Consider the following 10614-nt stretch of genomic DNA (forward strand, 5'->3'; position numbering starts at 1 on the left):
GGGCGTTGTTAGAGCAATCCGTAACTCTACTTGATAAGAGTTGTTGTTTGCCCGAGTGCTGCCCTTATCAGCGCTTTCTGCCTGGTGAGTCTGTCTTATTTGTAGTTAACTAGCAGGGGTCTGTAACACCTGGCCGTTAGTCATTCTATATAGAATCCAGCTGAAGAAAGAAAATTTCTAAAAATGATTGTTTTATATATATAATTCTCGAAGAGCTTGAAACTATCTATAACCCTATCAAGAAATATTCTAAGAAAAATTTATTATATTTAATACAGTTTTATTTATCTGTCTAATTCCAATAATTAGGAAATTTATAAGCGCGAAAGCACGAAGAAAACACTTCAACGTACTCTATTATAGAATATCAAGGATAGATACATATTAGCTTACAGAGGGAAGGGAAGGGATAAACGCAGTGTCCTTACGAAGAGAGTATTTATCCCCTCTCTGTCACTACAGGTTCACTCGTTAGCTCCTGCATTATGAGCAATCAATTGAAATCCTGGTCTCCTCGGAACCGTAGGCTTATCGCCATACTCTGCGTGCCGTTAGATCCGATCATGTAATCTCAACCCTGTGCCGCAGTCTGTCAGGGAGCAGGTCGTGCTGGCTTGGATACGCTGGAATGGAAATGGAGCTGCCGTTGATATATGTTCTTCGCAGAATTGAAAGATCTGTTGGTTATTCAGTTCTAGCGAATGCATGCCCAAGCATTGTGCATAACAATCAAGTTTTCATTGGTGTGCTACTAAGCAGCATGATCGGCGAAAGGGTAAAAGGAGTAGTCGTAAGACTAATGGCTGTTGTAAGTACATAAATAACCCTGAGGTAGCAGGAAACGTCCCAGCGAATAATTTGGCTAGTATCATAGAATAGCGATGTTGGGTGGCTCCCCGAATATCTTTACATAGACCTCACTAAGAATCTCTGCATCAGTACGTAGAGTAGGAGATCTCCCGCAACTTTGGAGGAAACGGATCGTTCGTTTGAGTAATCGATCGAGGCCATTCCGGTCCACCAACTCCGAGAGACTTGACATGTAAGTAGCCGATAATACTAGCATATTGCTGAATTGACTAGAAAGTCGCCGGGAAGGTCAGCAGGAAACGTGATATGGTTAGGGATTTCACTCACGCATGGGCCAATCCGAAGATGTTGGTCACCACCGGGCGGCCTTCAATGGCATCAAAAGCCTGAGTGCTCAGGATTGCAGACTCTACGCACAATTTGCACGCTCTTCGTACCTCCGGACTAAGGTCACAATATTGAAGACGTGTCCACGGTCCTTCTGCTAGATGGGGGTCTGGACTTGTTACAGTTCCATCCGGGGCATTGACATCACTTGGTAATTGGGACATATCATTAACTCCTCGCCCGTGCGCTACCGAAGGAGACGGTAGCGATCCCTCTCCAGATGTTGTATATCCTGTCAGGGACGGGACTGGTATTGAGCGACCACATGGGCCAAGGCTGGAATGATGCAGGGCATAGTAAAGCAGGGGCCGATGTATTAAATATTGCGCGCTGTAATATTTGGCTCTCATATGGGCCACATTGATGTCCGGAGATGGAGGGTCTGTGTCCTTCCATGTCATGGATTCTGGTAAATCCTTTCTCCACTGTTCGAGGTTCATGCTTAGGATCCCTATTTTGTAGGAAGACAACTGTTCCTGTTTCCCGGCTGTAAATAAGTTTAGTAATGCCGAGACTTACTGCTCACCGAGACAGACTTACTTTCAAAGGTGTATAAGTGACTATCAAGACGGTTCAGAATCTTTGTAAGATAAATTCGGGCGGAATAGATGAACATTCCCATGCTGTTCGAAGAAAAACCGTCCTGAGACAAACATAGAGCCCGACCCTTCGGCAAGCCAATACGTCCTTCGGAATGAGATATACCGCTAGCCGGAAGATTTAAATCGGCAAGGATATCGCTGCATCAATAGTTCGTTCATTAATTCTGAGAAGCCGATGAAAAGAGAAATCTGCTTATACTTACCTCTCCAGCTGCAGGCAGGTCCAGCACGCAAAGTCGTACATGTCTTTCAATGGACCATCGCTAATCTGTTCATACCGTTTCCTGGGACTGGTTAAGAGCCTCACCATGGCAAAATCTTTAGTATTTAGACAAGACATACGATCGAACAAGCACCTGGCATGCCCTGGCCGCCTGATAGATCCATCCATGACTCTGGAAAGGAAGTGCTAACTGTCCCACATAAAGCCCTGCTAGTAAGGCTGCTTGTACATAATGCAGCCTGTTCGCACCTTGAAAACTCCCCAGAATCTGTGCCGCGTATATATAGTATGCCAAACCGGGCATGACATCCGCGCTCCTTAAATGATGACAGTCCCGGGACATCGACCTGTCGGGAGTATTGTTCTGGTCCTTTACAGCTGCCGATGAATAATAGTTATATGCCTGCGAAGAGAAGTCTTTCCGTAACTGAAAGACCAACTCTGTCTCTCCTAATGTTAGAGTACTGCGTGTGGAGGGTTCAAAAATTCTCTCCTTTTGGGGATCCGCGGGTGTGTCGGGATTTAGACCAGGGATAACTACCTGGACTTCACAGATACTGCCGAGTGCAAGAATAGAGAGGATAATGGCATTCTCCAGCGACTTCTCGACATGCCGTCTGCTGAATCCTCTGGATTCTACTCCAGGAAGGTAGTCTCTGACAGGTCCTGCATCATATATCTCCTTCCATGAAGTCTTCCTTTTCACCCCGCGTGGCAAGTTGTTGGTACTATGGCTGTTCAACGTCTTTCCCGGGATGGACGCCTCGAATGGACAGTACTTGCGAATAAACGATTCGATTTTAGCGCTCATTTCGGTTGGACTGAGAAATGGATGAAGCTTATGCATGTGATTCATATAACTCTGATAATAGCGACGTACGGTCTCAGCGTCTGTGCTGAATGATCCGTGTTCATCTATACCAAGATCGAATGCTTTCAGGTTGTGGCCAGTTCGGATAGCGCCTGGATTATGTGGATCATTAGCAGATGTATCAATGTTGTAATTCTTGTTCCTATCAGACTGAGACGTCCTTGATGGGAATTCCGTGGCTGAACTCACACGCATCGTTTTTTTGGGAACGGGCTTGGACGATGAAGGTAATTCCCCTTTCCTCTTCCAGCTCCATAATGTGATCTTCATCGTACTCTCTCGGACCAATAAGGCCCTTGATAGACGGCCACGAGAGCAGTTTGTTGTTTGCCATGGTATGATCAACAGGTATTGAACGATCATCTAGAACTTGGGCACGCGATTTCTTCTCTATTTCTTTGCGCTTCACGACCCTGGGCTTCAACAGAGAACATTCTGACATCCGACTAAGTTGAGCCGAGGTTTCTATCTGAATTGCCGAGAGTCGTTCAAGCTTTTCATTCAGACCATCTTCCATATCATTTATCCGGTCCAAGAGAAGCTGGGTCGCCTTATCCTTCCTACATCAGCCGTAAGCACAGGCTGTTGGATCTTTACCGAAGCACTAGCCAAACTCACCTTTCCAAAATATTGCGAACACTGTCTACTGCGTAGTCACACCCCAGATTTTGATCTTTGCAACGCTCACACGTGGGTCGTTTCTTGTCGCATTTGGTTTTATCTATTCGGCATCGACGGCAGGCCTTCACAACGGTACCAAACATTACAAGTCAGTCAGATGTCTCGATATGCGCCGCTAATCAGCGTATCGTTGATTAAAGAAAATGATTCACCTCTTGCGCCCGGTGGGCTTTGGGGCGACATATTCCAGAGGTCTTGTTCTCGCGAATATCGGAATTNTGCAACGCCGGAACTTGCTGCTCAGGAGTGAGTGTGGGATAATGAACTGGAACTTCGGTGCGGTGGTGATAACAGGGTGGAGTTTGTATATTGCTGTTCGAATCCTGTACTGAAAATGGCACCTGCAGCCGATAACCGGGAGGCGCAAAATGAGCCGTGGGCTCTTGTAAAGTGTCACTCATAGGAGTAGAGATTGAAAATGGTGGTGGAGCTCCTGCGGGGTTATGAATCATGTCAATCAGTCTCCCTTCTCGGCCACACAGGTCATCTTCTGAAAGCTGCGACAGCTCTGGGACTGGCAAGACAGAGTATTCGTTGGGGAATAATGCAGCCTGAGGGACGCTGAATGGATGAGCGGTAGCATGTCTGTATCTGTCATCAGAGGAATATGGAGGGCGCCATAACTCCCCGTATGCTGCAGAAACACAGGGCATACTATGCTGTCCGTCCAAAGTTGATACGCGATGCATCTGAAAGGGACGACCTAGCCTTGCTGAGGTACGGTTTCTGCTCATCTTCTTGTCATTTATCAAGACCATTTCAGCCGTTGGAGGTCGGCGAGTGTGACCTGCAACTCCGGCTCAACGTATTCGAATCTGACGTTCAACTTAGCCCGAAGGCATGCAGGTTGAAGCACCAAAACTGCTCTGCTGAAGCGGGTTACTGGTGGGTTCACGCGAACAAACGGATTTTCCCTTCGGGGCAGAATATCAAATGGTGCGATAATCCGATTACGGTATTCTCGTTTCGTCGTTCTTTGCTTGGAGCTCCTAATATGTTCAATGCCAATATGGTCTAAGGTGAGAGTATGGAAGGACAGAGTGACTTGTGCTTCAATGGCTTGCGAAGAGGGGAGAGATCGTTTCGCGTGTGTGAGCATAAAAGACCAAATGAACCAGTGACCTTTCTGTAATTAGCGTACAGATAAGCGGATAGGTAGTGGGAATTGGCTGTGCAATGGCTAAACGATCAGCGAACTGGACAAGCAGACAACGGGGTAGGATGAAAGATGGGATACAGGGGGGCTCGGACGGAGTACAGATGCTGATAAGGAAAATAACCTATCAGTTTAGGGATTGGAATAGCACGTAGCGGTTACAGACGGCTCTTGAGAAACGGACGGAAATGGGGCGGAGCTGTTCTGCTGTCCGGTTTCCAGTTCTTGATCGGGTGGGACTAGACGTGTATTATTTGGTGCACTGACCAAAAGAAGTAAAGTGAAGTATACAAACCTTCTGGTTTTGAGTTGAGTTGATCAGGGGACTAGGGGTCTCCCCAACAGCAGAAGCTCTCACCACTGTTCCTGAATCAGTGGCTGGAACGCCTCCAGCGTGTTAGCTATATCGACTGAGGGAGTATAGTCTGGACCAGTTCAGCTTAGCCAGCAAAATCAGGGACGGGTTCCCTGGCTAGCTCAGAAATATATTGCAGGAAGGCCTTACTGGATGTGTATTAGGTGCGGAGCCCTACCTGAGGCGGCCGTGGGCCCATTCCAGTTCTAAACAGGATCCATCCTCTATCTCACATTCTGTTTTATCCCCTAATTATTTTTGCCAAGAGAACACAAAAAAAGAGCCTGAGGGCCTGCGTCTCAGAGCATACGTATAGTCACATAATCATACCCATTCTAGTACCGCCGGACCCCTTCTGCAAAGGGCAAAGGGTACCAGTGCACGCACGCGGACAGAGGAAAGGGTACAATGAGACAGGGGTCAAGGTTCGATCGAATGAGGTCGACTGCACAAGGGTTACTGCCGTGCGCCTTAGATGCTATTCGGGTCCCTGCGCTATACGTATCCCAATACCAGAGAACCTAGACTGGAGACCAGCCTGTTACCCTGTATTGGCCTAATGTTTCACGCCACCGCCCCCTCAAGTTTGAACGCTTTGGGCGACTCGCATCCGTTCCATAGGCTCCAGCCTCGGTCAGATTACTACTGTCGGGATGGTTTTTCGATCCGTTTCATGCCGTAAATAGACAGAGCCTGAATGTAAGTGCACTGACTGCTGTCTGGCTCCACTTTATCTTTCGGACCTGGGAACGAATTCGACCGTGCCTTTGTACTGCGACAGTGAGGAACATGCCCTGTAACTGGAACACTGATCCAAAGTTCTTAGCTGATTTCGATATTGGCCAGCTGGCGAACTCCAGTATTGAGCCGAACACGCATTGTATCTTCATCTCCCTATTGGCCCGTTCAACCAACTGCCCTTCCCTTTTAGGCATCTGCCCAATCTGCAATCGCCAGAACTATTTTCGTACGAGTAATATCAAATCGCCTTCTATGATCGTGGCCTATGCATGTAGGCTCGATTTGCGAATGGTTACTTGCCGGTTCTCGCGTTAAGCCCAGACTGTTTGAACACAGAATCAGTATAGCTCAAGCGCAGCTTTTGCTATCACGTGCATAGCGGGAATTGTGATGAAGGGATCTGTTTGCTCTGTCTTTTGAGTCTCTACTGCACCCTGTCCGAGTCGCTCCCTTGTTTATTTTTCTTATATATTTTTTATCTAGCCCCAATCCCACTAACTACATCGTATTATCAGGCTCCTCCATATCAGGGAGATAATATTTGAAGGCCTCGCAAACCTACTCCAAGCTTACAAACTAGTTGACTTGCTCTTGTTGTGCTTTTCGGCGTACGTTGGAGCATAACGGAAATAAAATGCTATTTGGAGATGATAAGACAAGCAGTATATTCTAGTAGAATGAAGAATGTCTTGTCTTCTGAATCTTTCCTATCCTTCAGCGGCAGCAGGGGGAATCGGTATTGATCATTAGGCAGGAAAAATCAGCGGGAGAGGAAGACCTAAAAACAACACAAGGTGACTACTGTTCATGAGCTGACATTCCAGCGACGCGCGCAGGCAACTGGCGCTTTTAGTGCTATACCCGGTTTAGTTGTCTTTACAGCTTAGGACCCGGTATATCTATTGAAATGTCAAACTGGACTTCTTTCTGGATGATGATGGTGTTGTTTTTAGTTAAAAATATAGGAAATAATATCATGCACGGACAGACAGGAGTGGGAAAGCTGAGCATTTATTGATAGCTAGTGATATAGTTCAAAGATATTCCCGTTGAAGGCTAGCGAATTAAAAGTATATGGAGTTCGCCGTCTAGACACTGCATTAGTTATGAATTGTTTGTAGACCGGCAAATTAATGTGATGACAAAGCTTACTGCATGACTCGGAGGATGAAAGGACAATTCTGGGCCATGGGCGGTCGCATATCAGGTGCTGAGTCTGCTGCACAAAGCCTCCCGCGTGTACCCAGTGTATCTGTCATGCGTCTTGCCGGGCATGGCACCCAAGTATGAAGAGAGGAGGGACGGAAAATTGTCGAGAGCCCGAGTTGTGCGACCGCCTCGAGGAGAAACTGACGGGTCAATGGTGGTGACTTCTTGTTGTAGTGCTATGCAGCCAGTAGACGGAAGGCCGCGAGAGTACGACTTGCTTTTAGGGCAGATCGTAATCGATGAGACTTACACAATTGTTCATTTCCCCCCTCCCTCCTGAGAGCAAAATCTTTTAAATCAAGTGCTTTACCAGTGGAAGCTAAGCAAAGACAATATCGCGAAGAAAAGTCACGGCAGGTTTAATGCCTTTATCTATCCTTTTTTTTTGCTTTTGCGGACTGACTATTAGGCTACTGGAAACAGGTTTTGTGAAGCGGGTGATGGTGAGATCTACTTCCCCCTTCCGCCCTTTATTTTCCCTCTACCATAGCCGGTTGCCACACCCGAGGTCCCCTTCCCTTCCTCCATGACATGTCTCTACCCCGCCTGTGCCATTATGCCATTCCTTTGTCTGCTTCCACTCTCCTCCCGGTTTGGTTCGGTCATCGCTCTATATGTAACAGTAATATCCTCGAATTTTGTTTCTTACTGCCTCATTTTATTCATCACAGTTTCCCACTCTCCCAAGATTGTGTTTATTGTGTTTTATTGTATTGCAAAGTCGGGTCACTCCTCGCTGTCCCAAGTGGCGGCCCACCTCTCCAACAGCACTTGATTTGGCCCTTCCTTCACCCAGCCGTGGAACTCGGCGGACGCGGTTTCTACTGCTCTTGGGAGCAATGTAACAAGGTATGATGACTTTCTTGCGTCCTTTCCCGTGGCCACTTCTCTTTCATCATCCCGTACTTGAGAGTCGAGTCCATTCTCTCCACGATGACGGTCCAGGTCTTCAATCGCAAAGCAGGTACTTACGGAAAAAGACCATTGGAATATTTCCTATATTACCGAATATTTAGGCAACTCTTTCCCTCGACATATCTTCGCCAATGTATATTGTAAATACCGGTTTATTGCAGAATTTACAGTGGCTATCATTTAAAAGTTCAGCCTGGAACTATCATATTAGGCCCCTGTAGTAGAAGTATTACTTAAACAGCGTAAATATATATATAGCTAATATACAGTTCTAATATCTCCTACAGCTGCCCGCAAAGTGGCTTCGTACGGTAAAGATAATATAGAAAGGGAAGAAGGAGACACATTTACTATTACTCTCTCCCTAGAAGAGTAATGCGGATTGTCCTGTCCAGGGAAATTGTTCACTGAAGAATCCTATCTTGAAAAATCAGATTATTCTTATAATAGAAAAAGCAGGCCAGAAATACTATTTGTACAATTGTAAGCAGGCATGTCAATGCGATACACGCATATCTTATTGCTCAGTGTCATTTGTTGCATCTCCCTTCCACTGCCCGGGGCGATGTGGCGTCGGTGATGGCACGCTAGTAATTACCTGTTACGAATCAGCGTTTCCGAGACTCCGAATCTAACTCCGACTCAGCGAAAATGCACCCTATCAGCAATTGGGGTGTCCGTATGACTCCGACGAGGGTCAATAGGCAATGTAGTATACTCCGTAGCATATATACAACTCTTCTTCGCTACGAACACAGCTCGTCTACAAGTGCATACTTCACGTTCACGTATACTAGTCCATAATGTTCTACCTTAGGTATCTCCCATTCGTGGCCACCCCCCTTCTTGCTGCGAGTGCCTTCAGCCACGCGTCGGGAGCCGAAGACTTGGCTGTCCTTGCCGGACAGCACATCGTTTACACCTATCCCGGCATCAGTCCGCCGGATGCCTTGTTCGATCTCGTGAATGAGGGCAAAGTCGGGGGCCTCATTCTCTTTCGCGAAAACATCAACCAGACAAATTTGACAGAAACATCAGTATTGATGAGAAAGTTACAACAAGCACACGCCAAATCCCCTGCGTATAAGGGCCTCCCACTGCCAATCATGATCGACCAGGAGGGCGGCTATGTGAAGCGTATTACCAACGGAGGACCATGGGAGTCTGCTAAAGAGATGGGGCTCGCTAGAGACCCTACTCTCGCATCGTCGCACGGAGGCAGTGCTGCAGCTGATGCCCTTGTAGCAGCCGGAGTTAACGTTAATCTTGCTCCAGTATTGGATGTTTACCGCGAGGAGTCAAGCTTCATGAACTACTGGCAACGATCATTTGGGAATACATCCTCGCTTGTCACCCGTTGTGCGGTTTCTTTCCTCTCAGCTATGCGGAAAAAAGGAATTGCGGCAGCTGGAAAGCACTTCCCTGGAAACGGTGCTAATCCAGCTGGCAACGACACAGACGCCGGCGTTGTTACTCTTGACCTAACTCTCGACGAGATTCGAGCTGTGGATGAAATCCCATACCGTTCAGCTATCCAGGCAGGCCTTGGTTTGATCATGGCCTCATGGAGCAAGTATATCATGGTAGATGACCGGCCGGCAGGATTGAGCAGGAAATGGCTTGAGGGAGAACTACGAAGCAGATTAGGATACAATGGCGTGATCATGACGGATGCGCTTGAGGCTGGAGCAGTAAAGCCGTATGGGGACTGGTCTACAGTAGCACTTCTAGCCAAGCAAGCAGGTGCAGACATGATCCTTTGTGCTTCACGAAACCTGACCGAGGGCCTGATGGCGACAGAAGGACTCGTTGCGGGGTTGAAGAATGGAAGCTTATCTCGAACAGCCTTGGAGGCATCATTCGAGCGAATTATGGCTTTCCGGAGTACCCTGCGAGGGTGACAGATTTACTGGTGCTTGTCTTTCTTAGGTAGATTACTGCAGTGATAGGATAATATCAGAACAGGATAAACCAAACCACCAACGAAGACAGCCCATAGTGATTCGACCAGAAGATTAATAACAATAATATATAGCCCTGATCCAAATTTGTGAGATTTATTGCAAAATGCCAAGAGCGAATGCACGATCAGTTCCAAGCAGCATATGGCATGGTACTACAAGAACAAAATGAATAATGTCCGAAGCATTTCCGCTCATCTCCTCTTGTCGGATTCTGTTTCGTTGCGAAACTATTGCCTAATGCCACCGCAACAGAAACTTCGAAAGTCGCAGAAACAACATATACACCGTCGAGGAGAGCTAAAAAATCATACAAGTCTATCAAAAGTATATCTCTGCTTTCAAAAATATTAAAGCGGTTATGCTGCTTAGAGAGAGTGAGTCCCGATCAGCCGGAGTCAAATATGCCGACTTTCCGTAAGATCAGCACGTATCAGTTAGAAACGGGAGGCGCTACCGCCACACCAGCCAGGCTTCCTCCACACCGGTCTCCGCTCATGCCACACCCTCCGCCCACTTTCCGCCTACCTTAGTAGGTAAGGGTCGCTCCCTTTTAGGTAAGGCTTGCTTTTTGAAGGAGGCAGAACTCTACCGCTTACTAGTTTAGGACATTCATCACCTGAGGCAGTAAGTTAATATCTAAGGCAAAAATTTCTCTCAGACAGGAAGGCGGTAGGTTTCTGCCGGCGTCAAAAAGCAAGCC

At 47.1% G+C, this 10614-nt stretch overlaps 2 protein-coding genes across 2 annotated transcripts; one reads left to right on the top strand and one right to left on the bottom strand.

The window, feature by feature from the left end:
• Positions 1-1133: 1133 nt before the first annotated feature.
• An06g02450 (uncharacterized protein) lies at positions 1134-4227 on the bottom strand (the record flags this gene model as incomplete). The annotated part of the gene is made up of 7 exons (XM_059748124.1): positions 1134-1684; positions 1738-1937; positions 2003-2083; positions 2142-2985; positions 3083-3453; positions 3512-3594; positions 3727-4227. The coding sequence occupies 7 exons, from the start codon at positions 4225-4227 to the stop codon at positions 1134-1136; spliced, it is 2631 nt and encodes an 876-aa protein (XP_059600812.1).
• Positions 4228-8753: 4526 nt separating this feature from the next.
• On the top strand, positions 8754-10587 carry An06g02460 (uncharacterized protein; the record flags this gene model as incomplete). The annotated part of the gene is made up of 5 exons (XM_001391030.3): positions 8754-9834; positions 9986-10063; positions 10167-10443; positions 10514-10538; positions 10573-10587. 5 exons carry the CDS (start codon positions 8754-8756, stop codon positions 10585-10587), a joined length of 1476 nt encoding a protein of 491 aa, XP_001391067.3.
• Positions 10588-10614: the final 27 nt, after the last annotated feature.

This window comes from Aspergillus niger (genome assembly GCF_000002855.4).
Source record: "Aspergillus niger supercontig An06".
NCBI classification, from domain to species: domain Eukaryota; kingdom Fungi; phylum Ascomycota; class Eurotiomycetes; order Eurotiales; family Aspergillaceae; genus Aspergillus; species Aspergillus niger.